At 39.3% G+C, this 22,803-nt stretch overlaps 1 protein-coding gene across 1 annotated transcript in view; it reads left to right on the top strand.

Moving 5' to 3' along the window:
* The window catches only part of LOC129848549 (slit homolog 2 protein-like), a 50,430-nt gene that overhangs the window by 23,524 nt on the left and 4,103 nt on the right, over nucleotides 1-22,803 (top strand). Inside the window, exons 4-9 of the mRNA XM_055915715.1 lie at nucleotides 11,407-11,570; nucleotides 13,555-13,687; nucleotides 14,778-14,849; nucleotides 18,542-18,613; nucleotides 19,049-19,120; nucleotides 21,209-21,352. Of these exons, the coding sequence (XP_055771690.1) occupies nucleotides 11,407-11,570; nucleotides 13,555-13,687; nucleotides 14,778-14,849; nucleotides 18,542-18,613; nucleotides 19,049-19,120; nucleotides 21,209-21,352 (657 nt within the window). The remainder of the gene's footprint in view (nucleotides 1-11,406; nucleotides 11,571-13,554; nucleotides 13,688-14,777; nucleotides 14,850-18,541; nucleotides 18,614-19,048; nucleotides 19,121-21,208; nucleotides 21,353-22,803) is intronic.

Genomic DNA, 22,803 nt, shown 5'->3' with positions numbered 1-22,803 from the left:
ATATTATGGTCTATTAACACTAGTCTACCTGTAGTTATATTATGGTCTATTATCACTAGTCTACCTGTAGTTATATTATGGTCTATTAACCCATTTAATCCCGAATTTTTCCCAGACATGAAAATATCCAAATCAAGTGTCATTAGTTACCCTTTGAAGTAATCAATCATTCTTTTTTGAAATTTTAATGGAAAAGTAGGTGAAAAAGTGTGTTTTATGGTCGGTCACAATTGTGACCGGTGGGATAATGTTACGTATACTAAATTAACATATTTCTCCTATGCAGTTATCAAAGTTCTTATAAATCCCAACCCAGTTATTAACACATTTAAAACTCTGTCACTGGCTGTCCCCAGCTTTGCCTCTAGAATGCCCCGTCAAGTTCTAGTGTGACTATTTACCACATCAAAAACCCTTATACAACACGATATGAACACTGAGAGCAAAGACAAAAAAACAACCATCAACGTATTTCAACATTGTTAATTTATTGTAACATACATTGTAACACTGTTACTTTAGCGCAACATGTATTGAAACATTAATATTGTAACTTTATTGTAACTTTTGAACTTGTACTTTAGTGCAATATTCATTGTCATTGTGACATTTTAGTGCAACATTCACTAACAACTGTATAGCAGTCGTGTGATTCATTCCCACTGAACATAAAGGTAACATTTAGCCTGTAGAAGGTAGAATATGCATTCAAATAGAGGCCTACAATGAACAAAATACAATTATGTATATAAAAAGCGCCACTGCACAACTAGTGCTTTTATATATATATATTTATATATATACACTGCTCAAAAAAATAAAGGGAACACTTAAACAACACAATGTAACTCCAAGTCAATCACACTTCTGTGAAATCAAACTGTCCACTTAGGAAGCAACACTGATTGACAATAAATTTCACATGCTGTTGTGCAAATGGAATAGACAACAGGTAGAAATTATAGGCAATTAGCAAGACACCCCCAATAAAGGAGTGATTCTGCAGGTGGTGACCACAGACCACTTCTCATTTCCTATGCTTCCTGGCTGATGTTTTGGTCACTTTTGAATGCTGGCGGTGCTTTCACTCTAGTGGTAGCATGAGACGGAGTCTACAACCCACACAAGTGGCTCAGGTAGTGCAGCTCATCCAGGATGGCACATCAATGCGAGCTGTGGCAAGAAGGTTTGCTGTGTCTGTCAGCGTAGTGTCCAGAGCATGGAGGCGCTACCAGGAGACTTTTCTATTTTTATTTTATTGTCTTTTTCAGCCCTTTTTCATTTGCTCTTATCTCCTTTTCTACTGTCCATGGTATATCTTGAAGCACTCAATGTGCAGTGGCGCTTTGCATTTCTCACATGCGTAGGTAGTGCGTTTGTCACAATGACGACTTCTCTGGAACCGGTACATCGTGTTGATTGGCCAGTGAGAAGTTTTGTCATATCTTGCCTGATCTTCAACAGTAGCAGCCAGTAAAGACCTCCTTCCGTGGCTCAGTGGTTTCGTGCCAAACTTTTGCATATTTGGGCTGTATACTATGTGTTTTGGAATCACAGCGGTGGCAGGCCTCTTCGATCGTTTGAACACTCAATCTTTATTTTTGGCCACCTGCAGCTTTTCCCTTGGCTCTTCTGGTTGACCCCTATGGCGGGTAGAGGCCCTTGGCTCTTCATTATCAACAATGGAGGGGGGTGGGGGAGGTTGTGGATGGGGGGGTGAGGGGTAGGTCATCATCTCTGATAACATTGTTCCTGTCATGATCTGTTTGCATATGTTCAGGATATACATTCAACAGCCTGGCTGGCAAATGGCCTGTCCATAGTCCATATCTGACCCATCGCTATCACAATCACTCAGGACAGCATCTTTCTCATTTTGAGGGATAACTGCAATGTTGCATGCCTTGTCTGGGCAGTCACCTAGATCCAACATATACCGAACTTGACTCAAAGTGAAACTAAAACAAAGAACAGAGTAGAAAGTTAGGTAGAACAAGACCTATGTATGTGTATCAGTATGTGTATACCTAGATGCACTGTGATATCCCACGGGTCACTATTGTTGCCGTCAACATGTTTACACATTCTATGAACACACTGAACAAAGTTGAGTAATTGCAAATGCATGTATCAGTACTAGACACCTTAAAGATGATGTGTACCAAAAATCTTTGTCCTATCTTTATGTTAACATACTTTACTGACCTTTTGTTTGGGAGCTTTGATGCAGCCATCCTCTTCTCATGGTGCAACCAGGAAGTAAACAGCTCTGGTCATGTGACAATTTACACTAAACATGTGACACTACACATCTTTCATTGAGACCCTTTATTATTTCAATATTTGCTGTAAATGCATTGATACGTCATTCAGTAAAAGATTTAGAGCCTTATAACTGAAAAGTTTTTTACGGTCACTATTGTGACCGATGGGATTAAATAGGTTAACACTAGTCTACCTGTAGTTATATTATGGACTATTAACACTAGTCTACCTGTAGTTATATTATGGTCTACCTGTAGTTATATTATGGTCTATTAAAACTAGTCTACCTGTAGTTATATTATGGTCTATTAACACTAGTCCACCTGTAGTTATATTATGGTCTACCTGTAGTTATATTATGGTCTATTAACACTAGTCTACCTGTAGTTATATTATGGACTATTAACACTAGTCTACCTGTAGTTATATTATGGTCTACCTGTAGTTATATTATGGTCTACCTGTAGTTATATTATGGACTATTAACACTAGTCTACCCGTAGTTATATTATGGTATATTAACACTATTCTACCTGTAGTTATATTATGGACTATTAACACTAGTCTACCTGTAGTTATATTATGGTCTATTAACACTAGTCTACCTGTAGTTATATTATGGTCTATTAACACTAGTCTACCTGTAGTTATATTATGGTCTATTAACACTAGTCTACCTGTAGTTATATTATGGACTACCTGTAGTTATATTATGGTCTATTAACACTAGTCTACCTGTAGTTATATTATGGTCTATTAACACTAGTCTACCTGTAGTTATATTATGGTCTACCTGTAGTTATATTATGGTCTATTAACACTAGTCTACCTGTAGTTATATTATGGTCTATTAACACTAGTCTACCTGTAGTTATATTATGGTCTACCTGTAGTTATATTATGGTATATTAACACTAGTCTACCTGTAGTTATATTATGGTCTATTAACACTAGTCTACCTGTAGTTATATTATGGTCTACCTGTAGTTATATTATGGTATATTAACACTAGTCTACCTGTAGTTATATTATGGTCTATTAACACTAGTCTACCTGTAGTTATATTATGGTCTACCTGTAGTTATATTATGGTCTATTAACACTAGTCTACCTGTAGTTATATTATGGTCTACCTGTAGTTATATTATGGTCTATTAACACTAGTCTACCTGTAGTTATATTATGGTCTATTACCACTAGTCTACCTGTAGTTATATTATGGTCTATTAACACTAGTCTACCTGTAGTTATATTATGGACTATTAACACTAGTCTACCTGTAGTTATATTATGGTCTATTACCACTAGTCTACCTGTAGTTATATTATGGTCTATTAACACTAGTCTACCTGTAGTTATATTATGGTCTATTACCACTAGTCTACCTGTAGTTATATTATGGTCTATTACCACTAGTCTACCTGTAGTTATATTATGGTCTATTAACACTAGTCTACCTGTAGTTATATTATGGACTACCTGTAGTTATATTATGGTCTATTAACACTAGTCTACCTGTAGTTATATTATGGTCTATTAACACTAGTCTACCTGTAGTTATATTATGGTCTACCTGTAGTTATATTATGGACTATTAACACTAGTCTACCTGTAGTTATATTATGGTCTATTAACACTAGTCTACCTGTAGTTATATTATGGACTATTAACACTAGTCTACCTGTAGTTATATTATGGTCTACCTGTAGTTATATTATGGTCTATTAACACTAGTCTACCTGTAGTTATATTATGGTCTACCTGTAGTTATATTATGGTCTACCTGTAGTTATATTATGGACTACCTGTAGTTATATTATGGTCTATTAACACTAGTCTACCTGTAGTTATATTATGGACTATTACCACTAGTCTACCTGTAGTTATATTATGGACTACCTGTAGTTATATTATGGTCTATTAACACTAGTCTACCTGTAGTTATATTATGGTCTATTAACACTAGTCTACCTGTAGTTATATTATGGTCTACCTGTAGTTATATTATGGTCTATTAACACTAGTCTACCTGTAGTTATATTATGGTCTACCTGTAGTTATATTATGGTCTATTAACACTAGTCTACCTGTAGTTATATTATGGTCTATTAACACTAGTCTACCTGTAGTTATATTATGGTCTATTAACACTAGTCTACCTGTAGTTATATTATGGTCTATTAACACTAGTCTACCTGTAGTTATATTATGGTCTACCTGTAGTTATATTATGGTCTATTAACACTAGTCTACCTGTAGTTATATTATGGACTATTAACACTAGTCTACCTGTAGTTATATTATGGTCTACCTGTAGTTATATTATGGTCTATTAACACTAGTCTACCTGTAGTTATATTATGGTCTACCTGTAGTTATATTATGGTCTATTAACACTAGTCTACCTGTAGTTATATTATGGTCTATTAACACTAGTCTACCTGTAGTTATATTATGGTCTACCTGTAGTTATATTATGGTCTATTAACACTAGTCTACCTGTAGTTATATTATGGTCTACCTGTAGTTATATTATGGTCTATTAACACTAGTCTACCTGTAGTTATATTATGGTCTACCTGTAGTTATATTATGGTCTATTAACACTAGTCTACCTGTAGTTATATTATGGTCTACCTGTAGTTATATTATGGTCTATTAACACTAGTCTACCTGTAGTTATATTATGGTCTATTAACACTAGTCTACCTGTAGTTATATTATGGTCTATTAACACTAGTCTACCTGTAGTTATATTATGGTCTATTAACACTAGTCTACCTGTAGTTATATTATGGTCTATTAACACTAGTCTACCTGTAGTTATATTATGGTCTATTAACACTAGTCTACCTGTAGTTATATTATGGACTATTAACACTAGTCTACCTGTAGTTATATTATGGACTATTAACACTAGTCTACCTGTAGTTATATTATGGTCTACCTGTAGTTATATTATGGTCTACCTGTAGTTATATTATGGTCTACCTGTAGTTATATTATGGTCTATTAACACTAGTCTACCTGTAGTTATATTATGGTCTACCTGTAGTTATATTATGGTCTATTAACACTAGTCTACCTGTAGTTATATTATGGACTATTAACACTAGTCTACCTGTAGTTATATTATGGTCTACCTGTAGTTATATTATGGTCTACCTGTAGTTATATTATGGTATATTAACACTAGTCTACCTGTAGTTATATTATGGTCTATTAACACTAGTCTACCTGTAGTTATATTATGGTCTATTAACACTAGTCTACCTGTAGTTATATTATGGACTAGTAACACTAGTCTACCTGTAGTTATGTTATGGTCTATTAACACTAGTCTACCTGTAGTTATATTATGGACTATTAACACTAGTCTACCTGTAGTTATATTATGGACTATTAACACTAGTCTACCTGTAGTTATATTATGGTCTATTAACACTAGTCTACCTGTAGTTATATTATGGTCTATTAACACTAGTCTACCTGTAGTTATATTATGGTCTACCTGTAGTTATATTATGGTCTATTAACACTAGTCTACCTGTAGTTATATTATGGTCTATTAACACTAGTCTACCTGTAGTTATATTATGGTCTATTAACACTAGTCTACCTGTAGTTATATTATGGTCTATTAACACTAGTCTACCTGTAGTTATATTATGGTCTACCTGTAGTTATATTATGGTCTATTAACACTAGTCTACCTGTAGTTATATTATGGTCTACCTGTAGTTATATTATGGTCTATTAACACTAGTCTACCTGTAGTTATATTATGGTCTATTAACACTAGTCTACCTGTAGTTATATTATGGTCTATTAACACTAGTCTACCTGTAGTTATATTATGGTCTATTAACACTAGTCTACCTGTAGTTATATTATGGTCTATTAACACTAGTCTACCTGTAGTTATATTATGGACTATTAACACTAGTCTACCTGTAGTTATATTATGGTCTATTAACACTAGTCTACCTGTAGTTATATTATGGTCTATTAACACTAGTCTACCTGTAGTTATATTATGGACTATTAACACTAGTCTACCTGTAGTTATATTATGGTCTACCTGTAGTTATATTATGGTCTATTAACACTAGTCTACCTGTAGTTATATTATGGTCTATTAACACTAGTCTACCTGTAGTTATATTATGGTCTACCTGTAGTTATATTATGGTCTACCTGTAGTTATATTATGGTCTATTAACACTAGTCTACCTGTAGTTATATTATGGTCTATTAACACTAGTCTACCTGTAGTTATATTATAGTCTATTAACACTAGTCTACCTGTAGTTATATTATGGTCTATTAACACTAGTCTACCTGTAGTTATATTATGGTCTACCTGTAGTTATATTATGGACTATTAACACTAGTCTACCTGTAGTTATATTATGGTCTATTAACACTAGTCTACCTGTAGTTATATTATGGACTATTAACACTAGTCTACCTGTAGTTATATTATGGTCTACCTGTAGTTATATTATGGTCTATTAACACTAGTCTACCTGTAGTTATATTATGGTCTACCTGTAGTTATATTATGGTCTACCTGTAGTTATATTATGGACTACCTGTAGTTATATTATGGTCTATTAACACTAGTCTACCTGTAGTTATATTATGGACTATTACCACTAGTCTACCTGTAGTTATATTATGGACTACCTGTAGTTATATTATGGTCTATTAACACTAGTCTACCTGTAGTTATATTATGGTCTATTAACACTAGTCTACCTGTAGTTATATTATGGTCTACCTGTAGTTATATTATGGTCTACCTGTAGTTATATTATGGTCTATTAACACTAGTCTACCTGTAGTTATATTATGGTCTATTAACACTAGTCTACCTGTAGTTATATTATGGTCTATTAACACTAGTCTACCTGTAGTTATATTATGGTCTATTAACACTAGTCTACCTGTAGTTATATTATGGTCTACCTGTAGTTATATTATGGACTATTAACACTAGTCTACCTGTAGTTATATTATGGTCTATTAACACTAGTCTACCTGTAGTTATATTATGGACTATTAACACTAGTCTACCTGTAGTTATATTATGGTCTACCTGTAGTTATATTATGGTCTATTAACACTAGTCTACCTGTAGTTATATTATGGTCTACCTGTAGTTATATTATGGTCTACCTGTAGTTATATTATGGACTACCTGTAGTTATATTATGGTCTATTAACACTAGTCTACCTGTAGTTATATTATGGACTATTACCACTAGTCTACCTGTAGTTATATTATGGACTACCTGTAGTTATATTATGGTCTATTAACACTAGTCTACCTGTAGTTATATTATGGTCTATTAACACTAGTCTACCTGTAGTTATATTATGGTCTACCTGTAGTTATATTATGGTCTATTAACACTAGTCTACCTGTAGTTATATTATGGTCTACCTGTAGTTATATTATGGTCTATTAACACTAGTCTACCTGTAGTTATATTATGGTCTATTAACACTAGTCTACCTGTAGTTATATTATGGTCTATTAACACTAGTCTACCTGTAGTTATATTATGGTCTATTAACACTAGTCTACCTGTAGTTATATTATGGTCTACCTGTAGTTATATTATGGTCTATTAACACTAGTCTACCTGTAGTTATATTATGGACTATTAACACTAGTCTACCTGTAGTTATATTATGGTCTACCTGTAGTTATATTATGGTCTATTAACACTAGTCTACCTGTAGTTATATTATGGTCTACCTGTAGTTATATTATGGTCTATTAACACTAGTCTACCTGTAGTTATATTATGGTCTATTAACACTAGTCTACCTGTAGTTATATTATGGTCTACCTGTAGTTATATTATGGTCTATTAACACTAGTCTACCTGTAGTTATATTATGGTCTACCTGTAGTTATATTATGGTCTATTAACACTAGTCTACCTGTAGTTATATTATGGTCTACCTGTAGTTATATTATGGTCTATTAACACTAGTCTACCTGTAGTTATATTATGGTCTACCTGTAGTTATATTATGGTCTATTAACACTAGTCTACCTGTAGTTATATTATGGTCTATTAACACTAGTCTACCTGTAGTTATATTATGGTCTATTAACACTAGTCTACCTGTAGTTATATTATGGTCTATTAACACTAGTCTACCTGTAGTTATATTATGGTCTATTAACACTAGTCTACCTGTAGTTATATTATGGTCTATTAACACTAGTCTACCTGTAGTTATATTATGGACTATTAACACTAGTCTACCTGTAGTTATATTATGGACTATTAACACTAGTCTACCTGTAGTTATATTATGGTCTACCTGTAGTTATATTATGGTCTACCTGTAGTTATATTATGGTCTACCTGTAGTTATATTATGGTCTATTAACACTAGTCTACCTGTAGTTATATTATGGTCTACCTGTAGTTATATTATGGTCTATTAACACTAGTCTACCTGTAGTTATATTATGGACTATTAACACTAGTCTACCTGTAGTTATATTATGGTCTACCTGTAGTTATATTATGGTCTACCTGTAGTTATATTATGGTATATTAACACTAGTCTACCTGTAGTTATATTATGGTCTATTAACACTAGTCTACCTGTAGTTATATTATGGTCTATTAACACTAGTCTACCTGTAGTTATATTATGGACTAGTAACACTAGTCTACCTGTAGTTATATTATGGTCTATTAACACTAGTCTACCTGTAGTTATATTATGGACTATTAACACTAGTCTACCTGTAGTTATATTATGGACTATTAACACTAGTCTACCTGTAGTTATATTATGGTCTATTAACACTAGTCTACCTGTAGTTATATTATGGTCTATTAACACTAGTCTACCTGTAGTTATATTATGGTCTACCTGTAGTTATATTATGGTCTATTAACACTAGTCTACCTGTAGTTATATTATGGTCTATTAACACTAGTCTACCTGTAGTTATATTATGGTCTATTAACACTAGTCTACCTGTAGTTATATTATGGTCTATTAACACTAGTCTACCTGTAGTTATATTATGGTCTACCTGTAGTTATATTATGGTCTATTAACACTAGTCTACCTGTAGTTATATAATGGTCTACCTGTAGTTATATTATGGTCTATTAACACTAGTCTACCTGTAGTTATATTATGGTCTATTAACACTAGTCTACCTGTAGTTATATTATGGTCTATTAACACTAGTCTACCTGTAGTTATATTATGGTCTATTAACACTAGTCTACCTGTAGTTATATTATGGTCTATTAACACTAGTCTACCTGTAGTTATATTATGGACTATTAACACTAGTCTACCTGTAGTTATATTATGGTCTATTAACACTAGTCTACCTGTAGTTATATTATGGTCTATTAACACTAGTCTACCTGTAGTTATATTATGGACTATTAACACTAGTCTACCTGTAGTTATATTATGGTCTACCTGTAGTTATATTATGGTCTATTAACACTAGTCTACCTGTAGTTATATTATGGTCTATTAACACTAGTCTACCTGTAGTTATATTATGGTCTATTAACACTAGTCTACCTGTAGTTATATTATGGTCTACCTGTAGTTATATTATGGTCTATTAACACTAGTCTACCTGTAGTTATATTATGGTCTACCTGTAGTTATATTATGGTCTACCTGTAGTTATATTATGGACTACCTGTAGTTATATTATGGTCTATTAACACTAGTCTACCTGTAGTTATATTATGGTCGATTAACACTAGTCTACCTGTAGTTATATTATGGACTATTAACACTAGTCTACCTGTAGTTATATTATGGTCTATTAACACTAGTCTACCTGTAGTTATATTATGGTCTACCTGTAGTTATATTATGGTCTATTAACACTAGTCTACCTGTAGTTATATTATGGACTATTAACACTAGTCTACCTGTAGTTATATTATGGTCTACCTGTAGTTATATTATGGTCTATTAACACTAGTCTACCTGTAGTTATATTATGGTCTACCTGTAGTTATATTATGGTCTATTAACACTAGTCTACCTGTAGTTATATTATGGTCTATTAACACTAGTCTACCTGTAGTTATATTATGGTCTACCTGTAGTTATATTATGGTCTATTAACACTAGTCTACCTGTAGTTATATTATGGTCTACCTGTAGTTATATTATGGTCTATTAACACTAGTCTACCTGTAGTTATATTATGGTCTACCTGTAGTTATATTATGGTCTATTAACACTAGTCTACCTGTAGTTATATTATGGTCTACCTGTAGTTATATTATGGTCTATTAACACTAGTCTACCTGTAGTTATATTATGGTCTATTAACACTAGTCTACCTGTAGTTATATTATGGTCTATTAACACTAGTCTACCTGTAGTTATATTATGGTCTATTAACACTAGTCTACCTGTAGTTATATTATGGTCTATTAACACTAGTCTACCTGTAGTTATATTATGGACTATTAACACTAGTCTACCTGTAGTTATATTATGGTCTACCTGTAGTTATATTATGGTCTATTAACACTAGTCTACCTGTAGTTATATTATGGTCTATTAACACTAGTCTACCTGTAGTTATATTATGGTCTATTAACACTAGTCTACCTGTAGTTATATTATGGTCTATTAACACTAGTCTACCTGTAGTTATATTATGGTCTATTAACACTAGTCTACCTGTAGTTATATTATGGTCTACCTGTAGTTATATTATGGTCTACCTGTAGTTATATTATGGACTATTAACACTAGTCTACCTGTAGTTATATTATGGTCTATTTGTGTCTACCTTTCTGTGTGTGTGTGTGTGTGTGTGTGTGTGTGTGTGTGTGTGTGTGTGTGTGTGTGTGTGTGTGTGTGTGTGTGTGTGTGTGTGTGTGTGTGTGTGTGTGTGTGTGTGTGTGTGTGTGTGTGTGTTATCATGTTGTGTGTGTGTGTGTGTGTGTGTGTGTGTGTGTGTGTGTGTGTGTGTGTGTGTGTGTGTGTGTGTGTGTGTGTGTGTGTGTGTGTGTGTGTGTGTGTGTGTGTGTGTGTGTGTGTGTGTTATCATGTTGTGTGTGTGTGTTAACATGATGTGTGTGTTTACGTGTCTCTCCTCTCCAGTCGTCTCCACTCCAACAACCTGTTGTGCGACTGCCACGTGTCCTGGTTGTCAGAGTGGTTGAGACAGCGTCCCCGTCTGGGTCTCTACACACAGTGCATGTCCCCTCCGACCATGAGGGGACACAACGTGGCTGAGGTCCAGAAGAAAGAGTTCCTCTGCACAGGTAATGGGGTTTAGGAGATTTAGGAGCTAGGGCTAGGTTTAGGATTAGGTTTAGGGCTAGGTTTAGTTTTAGGAGCTAGGGTTAGGGCTAGGGTTAGGAGCTAGGGTTAGGGATAGGTTTAGGAGCTAGGGTTAGGAGCTAGGGTTAGGAGCTAGGAGCTAGGGGTTAGGAGCTAGGAGCTAGGGTTAGGAGCTAGGAGCTAGGGTTAGGAGCTAGGGTTAGGAGCTAGGGTTAGGGCTAGGTTTAGGAGCTAGGGTTAGGGATAGGGTTAGGAGCTAGGGTTAGGAGCTAGGGTTAGGAGCTAGGGTTAGGGATAGGTTTAGGAGCTAGGGTTAGGAGCTATGGTTAGGAGCTAGGGTTAGGAGCTGGGGTTAGGTTTAGGGTTAGGAGCTATGGTTAGGTTTAGGGTTAGGTTTAGGGTTAGGTTTAGGGTTAGGGAAAATAGGATATTGAATGGGACTTAATTGTATGTCCCCACAAGTTAGCTGTACAATACTGTGTGTCTCCCTGTCTTCATCTCTCTCCATAATGTTTCTGCCTGTGTGTGTGTGTGTGTGTGTGTGTGTGTGTGTGTGTGTGTGTGTGTGTGTGTGTGTGTGTGTGTGTGTGTGTGTGTGTGTGTGTGTGTGTGTGTGTGTGTGTGTGTGTGTGTGTGTGTGTGTGTGTGTAACTAACTATACTTGTACCACAAGTTCCCCACAATAATATTAAACAAACAAACATTTGACCAACTGGGGATATTTTGTTAGTCCCCACAAGGTCAAATGCTATTTCTTTGGGGTTTAGGGTTAGATTTAGGAGCTAGGGTTAGGAGCTAGGGTTAGGAGGTAGGGTTAGATTTAGGAGCTAGGGTTAGGAGCTAGGTTTAGTTTTAGGAGCTAGGGTTAGGAGCTAGGTTTAGTTTTAGGAGCTAGGGTTAGGAGCTAGGTTTAGTTTTAGGAGCTAGGGTTAGGAGCTAGGGTTAGGAGCTAGGGTTAGGTTTAGGAGCTAGGGGTTAGGGTTAGGAGCTAGGGTTAGGGTTAGGAGCTAGGGTTAGGGTTAGGAGCTAGGGTTAGATTTAGGAGCTGAGGTTAGATTTAGGAGCTAGGGTTAGGAGCTAGGGTTAGGAGCTAGGGTTAGGTTTAGGAGCTAGGGGTTAGGGTTAGGAGCTAGGGTTAGGGTTAGGAGCTAGGGTTAGGGTTAGGAGCTAGGGTTAGATTTAGGAGCTAGGGTTAGGAGCTAGGGTTAGGAGCTAGGGTTAGGGTTAGGAGCTAGGGTTACATTTAGGAGCTAGGGTTAGGAGCTAGGGTTAGGAGCTAGGGTTAGATTTAGGAGCTAGGGCTAGGTTTAGGATTAGGTTTAGGGCTAGGTTTAGTTTTAGGAGCTAGGGTTAGGGCTAGGGTTAGGAGCTAGGGTTAGGGATAGGTTTAGGAGCTAGGGTTAGGAGCTAGGGTTAGGAGCTAGGAGCTAGGGGTTAGGAGCTAGGAGCTAGGGTTAGGAGCTAGGAGCTAGGGTTAGGAGCTAGGGTTAGGAGCTAGGGTTAGGGCTAGGTTTAGGAGCTAGGGTTAGGGATAGGGTTAGGAGCTAGGGTTAGGAGCTAGGGTTAGGAGCTAGGGTTAGGGATAGGTTTAGGAGCTAGGGTTAGGAGCTATGGTTAGGAGCTAGGGTTAGGAGCTGGGGTTAGGTTTAGGGTTAGGAGCTATGGTTAGGTTTAGGGTTAGGTTTAGGGTTAGGTTTAGGGTTAGGGAAAATAGGATATTGAATGGGACTTAATTGTATGTCCCCACAAGTTAGCTGTACAATACTGTGTGTCTCCCTGTCTTCATCTCTCTCCATAATGTTTCTGCCTGCGTGTGTGTGTGTGTGTGTGTGTGTGTGTGTGTGTGTGTGTGTGTGTGTGTGTGTGTGTGTGTGTGTGTGTGTGTGTGTGTGTGTGTGTGTGTGTGTGTGTGTGTGTGTGTGTGTGTGTGTGTGTGTGTGTGTGTGTGTGTGTGTGTGTATTTAGGCCACCAGTCGTCCCCTTCCTGCAGTGTTCTCCAGTGTCCTGAGTCGTGTACCTGCAGTAACAACATAGTGGACTGTAGAGGAAAGAGCCTTACCGAGATACCTGGCAACCTGCCTGAGACCATCACAGAGATGTAAGACACACACACACCTGGCAAACTGCCTGAGACCATCACAGAGACACACACACCTGGCAACCTGCCTGAGACCATCACAGAGACACACACACCTGGCAACCTGCCTGAGACCATCACAGAGACACACACACCTGGCAACCTATCTGAGACCATCACAGAGACACACACACACCTGGCAACCTGCCTGAGACCATCACAGAGATGTAAGACAAAACACACACACCTGGCAACCGACGCTGTACAACTCTTTCTCTAAATGCCAGAAGTAGAGAGAGAGAGAGAGAGAGAGTAGAGACAGTGTAACTCAGTAGTAGGAAGGTGTTCCTAATGTTTAGTAAAGTCAGTGTAACTCAGTAGTAGGAAGGTGTTCCTAATGTTTAGTAAAGTCAGTGTAACTCAGTAGTAGGAAGGTGTTCCTAATGTTTAGTAAAGTCAGTGTTCCTAATGTTTAGTAAAGTCAGTGTAACTCATTAGTAGGAAGGTGTTCCTAATGTTTAGTAAAGTCAGTGTTCCTAATGTTTAGTAAAGTCAGTGTAACACAGTAGTAAGAAGGTGTTCCTAATGTTTAGTAAAGTCAGTGTGTAACTCAGTAGTAGGAAGGTGTTCCTAATGTTTAGTAAAGTCAGTGTGTAACTCAGTAGTAAGAAGGTGTTCCTAATGTTTAGTAAAGTCAGTGTTCCTAATGTTTAGTAAAGTCAGTGTAACTCAGTAGTAGGAAGGTGTTCCTAATGTTTAGTAAAGTCAGTGTAACTCAGTAGTAGGAAGGTGTTCCTAATGTTTAGTAAAGTCAGTGTGTAACTCAGTAGTAGGAAGGTGTTCCTAATGTTTAGTAAAGTCAGTGTAACACAGTAGTAGGAAGGTGTTCCTAATGTTTAGTAAAGTCAGTGTAACTCAGTAGTAGGAAGGTGTTCCTAATGTTTAGTAAAGTCAGTGTAACACAGTAGTAGGAAGGTGTTCCTAATGTTTAGTAAAGTCAGTGTAACACAGTAGTAGGAAGGTGTTCCTAATGTTTAGTAAAGTCAGTGTAACTCAGTAGTAGGAAGGTGTTCCTAATGTTTAGTAAAGTGTGTATCTGTTGTTGTTCTAGTCGGTTGGAACAGAATTCTATCAAGAGTCTTCCTGCCGGAGCCTTCTCTCCGTACAAGAAGCTACGCAGAATGTAAGGAGCTGTTTCAGACAATAACAGACTGTACATATTCACCTCACTGTCTTCTGTCTACTGGGCTATAACATCTGGGTCTGTCTCTGTCTCTCTGGGTCTGTCTGTCTCTGCGTACAAGAAGCTACGCAGAATGTAAGGAGCTGTTTCAGACAATAACAGACTGTACATATTCACCTCACTGTCTTCTGTCTACTGGGCTATAACATCTGGGTCTGTCTGTCTCTCTGGGTCTGTCTCTGTCTCTGTCTCTCTGTCTCTGTCTCTCTGGGTCTGTCTGGCTCTGCGTACAAGAAGCTACGCAGAATGTAAGGAGCTGTTTCAGACAATAACAGACTGTACATATTCACCTCACTGTCTTCTGTCTACTGGGCTATAACATCTGGGTCTGTCTGTCTCTCTGGGTCTGTCTCTGTCTCTGTCTCTCTGTCTCTGTCTCTCTGGGTCTGTCTGGCTCTGCGTACAAGAAGCTACGCAGAATGTAAGGAGCTGTTTCAGACAATAACAGACTGTACATATTCACCTCACTGTCTTCTGTCTACTGGGCTATAACATCTGGGTCTGTCTCTGTCTCTCTGGGTCTGTCTCTGTCTCTCTGGGTCTGTCTCTCTGGGTCTGTCTGTCTCTGTCTCTCTGGGTCTGTCTCTGTCTCTGTCTCTCTGGGTCTGTCTCTGTCTCTCTGGGTCTGTCTCTCTGGGTCTGTCTGTCTCTGTCTCTGTCTCTCTGGGTCTGTCTCTGTCTCTCTGGGTCTGTCTCTCTGGGTCTGTCTGTCTCTGTCTCTCTGTCTCTGTCTCTCTGGGTCTGTCTGTCTCTGCGTACAAGAAGCTACGCAGAATGTAAGGAGCTGTTTCAGACAATAACAGACTGTACATATTCACCTCACTGTCTTCTGTCTACTGGGCTATAACATCTGGGTCTGTCTGTCTCTCTGGGTCTGTCTCTGTCTCTGTCTCTCTGTCTCTATCTCTCTGGGTCTGTCTGTCTCTCTGGGTCTGTCTCTGTCTCTCTGGGTCTGTCTGGCTCTGTCTCTCTGTCTCTGTCTCTGTCTCTCTGGGTCTGTCTGTCTCTCCGTACAAGAAGCTACGCAGAATGTAAGGAGCTGTTTCAGACAATAACAGACTGTACATATTCACCTCACTGTCTTCTGTCTACTGGGCTATAACATCTGGGTCTGTCTGTCTCTCTGGGTCTGTCTGTCTCTGCGTACAAGAAGCTACGCAGAATGTAAGGAGCTGTTTCAGACAATAACAGACTGTACATATTCACCTCACTGTCTTCTGTCTACTGGGCTATAACATCTGGGTCTGTCTCTGTCTCTCTGGGTCTGTCTGGCTCTGTCTCTCTGTCTCTGTATCTCTGGGTCTGTCTCTGTCTCTCTGGGTCTGTCTGTCTCTGCGTACAAGAAGCTACGCAGAATGTAAGGAGCTGTTTCAGACAATAACAGACTGTACATATTCACCTCACTGTCTTCTGTCTACTGGGCTATAACATCTGGGTCTGTCTCTGTCTCTCTGGGTCTGTCTCTGTCTCTGTCTCTCTGGGTCTGTCTGTCTCTGTCTCTCTGGGTCTGTCTCTGTCTCTCTGGGTCTGTCTGTCTCTGTCTCTCTGGGTCTGTCTCTGTCTCTCTGGGTCTGTCTGTCTCTCCGTACAAGAAGCTACGCAGAATGTAAGGAGCTGTTTCAGACAATAACAGACTGTACATATTCACCTCACTGTCTTCTGTCTACTGGGCTATAACATCTGGGTCTGTCTGTCTCTCTGGGTCTGTCTGTCTCTGCGTACAAGAAGCTACGCAGAATGTAAGGAGCTGTTTCAGACAATAACAGACTGTACATATTCACCTCACTGTCTTCTGTCTACTGGGCTATAACATCTGGGTCTGTCTCTGTCTCTCTGGGTCTGTCTGGCTCTGTCTCTCTGTCTCTGTATCTCTGGGTCTGTCTCTGTCTCTCTGGGTCTGTCTGTCTCTGCGTACAAGAAGCTACGCAGAATGTAAGGAGCTGTTTCAGACAATAACAGACTGTACATATTCACCTCACTGTCTTCTGTCTACTGGGCTATAACATCTGGGTCTGTCTCTGTCTCTCTGGGTCTGTCTCTGTCTCTGTCTCTCTGGGTCTGTCTGTCTCTGTCTCTCTGGGTCTGTCTCTGTCTCTCTGGGTCTGTCTGTCTCTGTCTCTCTGGGTCTGTCTCTGTCTCTCTGGGTCTGTCTGTCTCTCCGTACAAGAAGCTACGCAGAATGTAAGGAGCTGTTTCAGACAATAACAGACTGTACATATTCACCTCACTGTCTTCTGTCTACTGGGCTATAACATCTGGGTCTGTCTCTGTCTCTCTGGGTCTGTCTCTGTCTCTGTCTCTCTGGGTCTGTCTCTCTGGGTCTGTCTGTCTCTGTCTCTCTGTCTCTGTCTCTGTCTCTCTGGGTCTGTCTGTCTCTGTCTCTCTGTCTCTGTCTCTGTCTCTCTGGGTCTGTCTGTCTCTGTCTCTCTGTCTCTGTCTCTGTCTCTCTGGGTCTGTCTCTCTGGGTCTGTCTGTCTCTGTCTCTCTGTCTCTGTCTCTGTCTCTCTGGGTCTGTCTGTCTCTGCGTACAAGAAGCTACGCAGAATGTAAGGAGCTGTTTCAGACAATAACAGACTGTACATATTCACCTCACTGTCTTCTGTCTACTGGGCTATAACATCTGGGTCTGTCTCTGTCTCTCTGGGTCTGTCTCTGTCTCTGTCTCTCTGGGTCTGTCTGTCTCTGTCTCTCTGGGTCTGTCTCTGTCTCTCTGGGTCTGTCTGTCTCTGTCTCTCTGGGTCTGTCTCTCTGGGTCTGTCTGTCTCTGTCTCTCTGGGTCTGTCTGTCTGTCTCTGTCTCTCTGGGTCTGGGTCTGTCTGTCTCTGTCTCTCTGGGTCTGTCTCTCTGGGTCTGTCTGTCTCTGTCTCTCTGGGTCTGGGTCTGTCTGTCTCTATCTCTCTGGGTCTGTCTCTGTCTCTCTGGGTCTGTCTGTCTGTCTCTGTCTCTCTGGGTCTGTCTCTGTCTCTGTCTCTCTGGGTCTGTCTCTCTGGGTCTGTCTCTGTCTCTGTCTCTCTGGGTCTGTCTCTCTGGGTCTGTCTGTCTCTGTCTCTCTGTCTCTCTGGGTCTGTCTGTCTCTGTCTGTCTGTCTCTGTCTCTCTGGGTCTGTCTGTCTTCAGTCTATTGGGCTATAATACATGTATATGTTGAACACTTTCTCTCTCTGTCTGTCTCTCTCTCTCAATTTTTCAATTTGAATTTAAAGGCTTTATTGGCATGGGAAACATATGTCTCTCTCTCTCTGTCTCTCTGTCTCTCTCTCTCTCTCTCTCTCTCTCCCTCTCTCTCTCTCTCTGTCTCTCTCTCTCTCTCTGTCTCGCTCTCTCTCTCTCTCTCTCTCTCTCTCTCTCTCTCTCTCTCTCTCTCTCCGTTTCTCTCTCTGTCTCTGTCTCTGTCTCTCTCTCTGTCTCTCCCTCTCTCTCTCTCTGTCTCTCTCTCTCTCCCTCTCTCTCTCTCTGTCTCTCTCTCTCTCTCTCTCCCTCTCTCTCTCTCTCTCTCTCTGTCTCTCTCCCTGTCTCCCTCTCTCCCCCTCTCTCTCTCTCTCTCTCTCTCTCTCTCTCTCTCTCTGTCTCTCTCTCTGTCTCTCTCTCTCTCTCTCTCCCCCTCTCCCTCTCTCCCTCTCTCTCTCTCTCCAGAGATCTCAGTAATAACCAGATATCAGAACTGGCCCCAGATGCTTTCCAAGGCCTGAGATCTCTCAACTCTCTGTTAGTATTCAACCCTCTAGCTACAACACACACACACACACACACACACACACACACACACACACACACACACACACACACACACACACACACACACACACACACACACACACACACACACACACACACACACACACACCTTAAGAACCCCTCTATTGACGTTGTTGTGTTGTTGTGTTGTTGTGTTGTTGTTGTGTTGTTGTGTTGTTGTTGTGTTGTTGTTGTGTTGTTGTGTTGTTGTGTTGTTGTGTTGTTGTTGTGTTGTTGTTGTGTTGTATTGTTGTTGTGTTGTTGTTGTGTTGTTGTTGTTGTGTTGTTGTGTTGTTGTTGTTGTTGTGTTGTTGTTGTTGTTGTTGTGTTGTTGTTGTTGTGTTGTTGTGTTGTTGTTGTGTTGTTGTTGTTATGTTGTTGTTGTTGTGTTGTTGTTGTGTCCAGGGTCCTCTATGGGAATAAGATCACGGAAATCTCCAAAGGATTGTTGGAGGGACTGTTCTCTCTGCAGCTACTGTGAGTACCCCATACACACCTGACATAACACACTATGTGTTTATAACCCTATGTGTTTATAACCCTATGTGTTTATAACCCTATGTGTTTATAACCCTATGTGTTTATAACCCTTTATAACACTATGTGTTTATAACCCTTTATAACACTATGTGTTTATAACCCTATGTGTTTAGAACCCTATGTGTTTATAACCCTATGTGTTTATAACCCTATGTGTTTATAACCCTATGTGTTTATAACCCTTTATAACACTATGTGTTTATAACCCTATGTGTTTATAACACTATGTGTTTATAACCCTTTATAACACTATGTGTTTATAACCCTATGTGTTTATAACCCTATGTGTTTATAACCCTATGTGTTTATAACCCTATGTGTTTATAACCTAACGTAGCAGCTGGAAAACAAACAGTTGACTGTTGAATGCTAATAAGATAGCGTGTTTCAGACTGTTGAATGCTAATAAGATAGCGTGTTTATGTGTTTCAGGCTGTTGAATGCTAATAAGATAGCGTGTTTCAGGCTGTTGAATGCTAATAAGATAGCGTGTTTCTATGTGTTCCAGGCTGTTGAATGCTAATAAGATAGCGTGTTTCAGGCTGTTGAATGCTAATAAGATAGCGTGTTTATGTGTTTCAGGCTGTTGAATGCTAATAAGATAGTGTGTTTCAGGCTGTTGAATGCTAATAAGATAGCGTGTTTCTATGTGTTCCAGGCTGTTGGATGCTAATAAGATAGCGTGTTTCTATGTGTTTCAGGCTGTTGAAAGCTAATAAGATAGCGTGTTTCAGGCTGTTAAATGCTAATAAGATAGCGTGTTTCAGGCTGTTAAATGCTAATAAGATAGCGTGTTTCAGGCTGTTGAAAGCTAATAAGATAGCGTGTTTCTATGTGTTTCAGGCTGTTGAATGCTAATAAGATAGCGTGTTTATGTGTTTCAGGCTGTTGAATGCTAATAAGATAGCGTGTTTCAGGCTGTTGAATGCTAATAAGATAGCGTGTTTCTATGTGTTCCAGGCTGTTGAATGCTAATAAGATAGCGTGTTTCTGTGTGTTTCAGGCTGTTGAATGCTAATAAGATAGCGTGTTTCTATGGGTTTCAGGCTGTTGAATGCTAATTAGATAGCGTGTTTCTATGTGTTTCAGGTTGTTGAATGCTAATTAGATAGCGTGTTTCTATGTGTTTCAGGCTGTTGAATGCTAATAAGATAGCGTGTTTCCATGTGTTTCAGGCTGTTGAATGCTAATAAGATAGCGTGTTTCTATGTGTTTCAGGCTGTTGAATGCTAATAAGATAGCGTGTTTCCATGTGTTTCAGGCTGTTGAATGCTAATAAGATAGCGTGTTTCTATGTGTTTCAGGCTGTTGAATGCTAATTAGATAGCGTGTTTCTATGTGGTTCAGGCTGTTGAATGCTAATAAGATAGCGTGTTTCTATGTGTTCCAGGCTGTTGAATGCTAATAAGATAGCGTGTTTCAGGCTGTTGAATGCTAATAAGATAGCGTGTTTCTATGTGTTTCAGGTTGTTGAATGCTAATAAGATAGCGTGTTTCTATGTGTTTCAGGCTGTTGAATGCTAATAAGATAGCGTGTTTCTATGTGTTTCAGGTTGTTGAATGCTAATAAGATAGCGTGTTTCTATGGGTTTCAGGCTGTTGAATGCTAATTAGATAGCGTGTTTCTATGTGTTCCAGGCTGTTGAATGCTAATAAGATAGCGTGTTTCTATGTGTTTCAGGCTGTTGAATGCTAATTAGATAGCGTGTTTCTATGCGTTTCAGGTTGTTGAATGCTAATAAGATAGCGTGTTTCTATGTGTTTCAGGTTGTTGAATGCTAATAAGATAGCGTGTTTCTATGCGTTTCAGGCTGTTGAATGCTAATAAGATAGCGTGTTTCTATGTGTTTCAGGCTGTTGAATGCTAATAAGATAGCGTGTTTCTATGCGTTTCAGGTTGTTGAATGCTAATAAGATAGCGTGTTTCTATGCGTTTCAGGCTGTTGAATGCTAATAAGATAGCGTGTTTCTATGTGTTTCAGGCTGTTGAATGCTAATAAGATAGCGTGTTTCTATGCGTTTCAGGTTGTTGAATGCTAATAAGATAGCGTGTCTGCGTGTGGATGCGTTCCAGGACCTCCACAACCTCAACTTGCTCTCTCTATACGACAACAAACTGCAGACCATCGCTAAGGGAACCTTTGCTTCACTACGAGCCATACAGACCCTGTACGTACACACACACAAACACACACACACACACACACACACACACACACACACACACACACACACACACACACACACACACACACACACACACACACACACACACACACACACACACACACACACACACACACACACACACACACACACACACACACACACACACTTCCAGACACACTTAATATCAATATTCATGTCATTTCTGAATGATTTGTTATGGATGCCTTCTCAGTCATCTCATAAAAGGAAAGACTAAGTCACTGGGATACTTAGGGAAGACGGGGTCTGATACTAAAGACTGAGTCACTGGGATACTTAGGGAAGACGGGGTCTGATACTAAAGACTGAGTCACTGGGATACTTAGGGAAGACCGGGTCTGATACTAAAGACTGAGTCACTGGGATACTTAGGGAAGATGGGGTCTGATACTAAAGACTGAGTCACTGGGATACTTAGGGAAGACGGGGTCTGATACTAAAGACTGAGTCACTGGGATACTTAGGGAAGACCGGGTCTGATACTAAAGACTGAGTCACTGGGATACTTAGGGAAGACGGGGTCTGATACTAAAGACTGAGTCACTGGGATACTTAGGGAAGACGGGGTCTGATACTAAAGACTGAGTCACTGGGATACTTAGGGAAGACGGGGTCTGATACTAAAGACTGAGTCACTGGGATACTTAGGGAAGACGGGGTCTGAGACTAAAGACTGAGTCACTGGGATACTTAGAGAAGATGGGGTCTGATACTAAAGACTGAGTCACTGGGATACTTAGGGAAGACGGGGTCTGAGACTAAAGACTGAGTCACTGGGATACTTAGGGAAGACCGGGTCTGATACTAAAGACTGAGTCACTGGGATACTTAGAGAAGACGGGGTCTGATACTAAAGACTGAGTCACTGGGATACTTAGGGAAGACCGGGTCTGATACTAAAGACTGAGTCACTGGGATACTTAGGGAAGACCGGGTCTGATACTAAAGACTGAGTCACTGGGATACTTAGGGAAGACCGGGTCTGATACTAAAGACTGAGTCACTGGGATACTTAGGGAAGACGGGGTCTGATACTAAAGACTGAGTCACTGGGATACTTAGGGAAGACCGGGTCTGATACTAAAGACTGAGTCACTGGGATACTTAGGGAAGACGGGGTCTGATACTAAAGACTGAGTCACTGGGATACTTAGGGAAGACGGGGTCTGATACTAAAGACTGAGTCACTGGGATACTTAGGGAAGACGGGGTCTGAAACTAAAGACTGAGTCACTGGGATACTTAGGGAAGACGGGGTCTGATACTAAAGACTGAGTCACTGGGATACTTAGGGAAGACCGGGTCTGATACTAAAGACTGAGTCACTGGGATACTTAGGGAAGACGGGGTCTGATACTAAAGACTGAGTCACTGGGATACTTAGGGAAGACGGGGTCTGATACTAAAGACTG

The sequence above is a fragment of the Salvelinus fontinalis genome, unplaced genomic scaffold (genome assembly GCF_029448725.1).
Source record: "Salvelinus fontinalis isolate EN_2023a unplaced genomic scaffold, ASM2944872v1 scaffold_1059, whole genome shotgun sequence".
Taxonomy (NCBI): domain Eukaryota; kingdom Metazoa; phylum Chordata; class Actinopteri; order Salmoniformes; family Salmonidae; genus Salvelinus; species Salvelinus fontinalis.
This window is presented reverse-complemented; position numbering and strand designations above follow the sequence as displayed.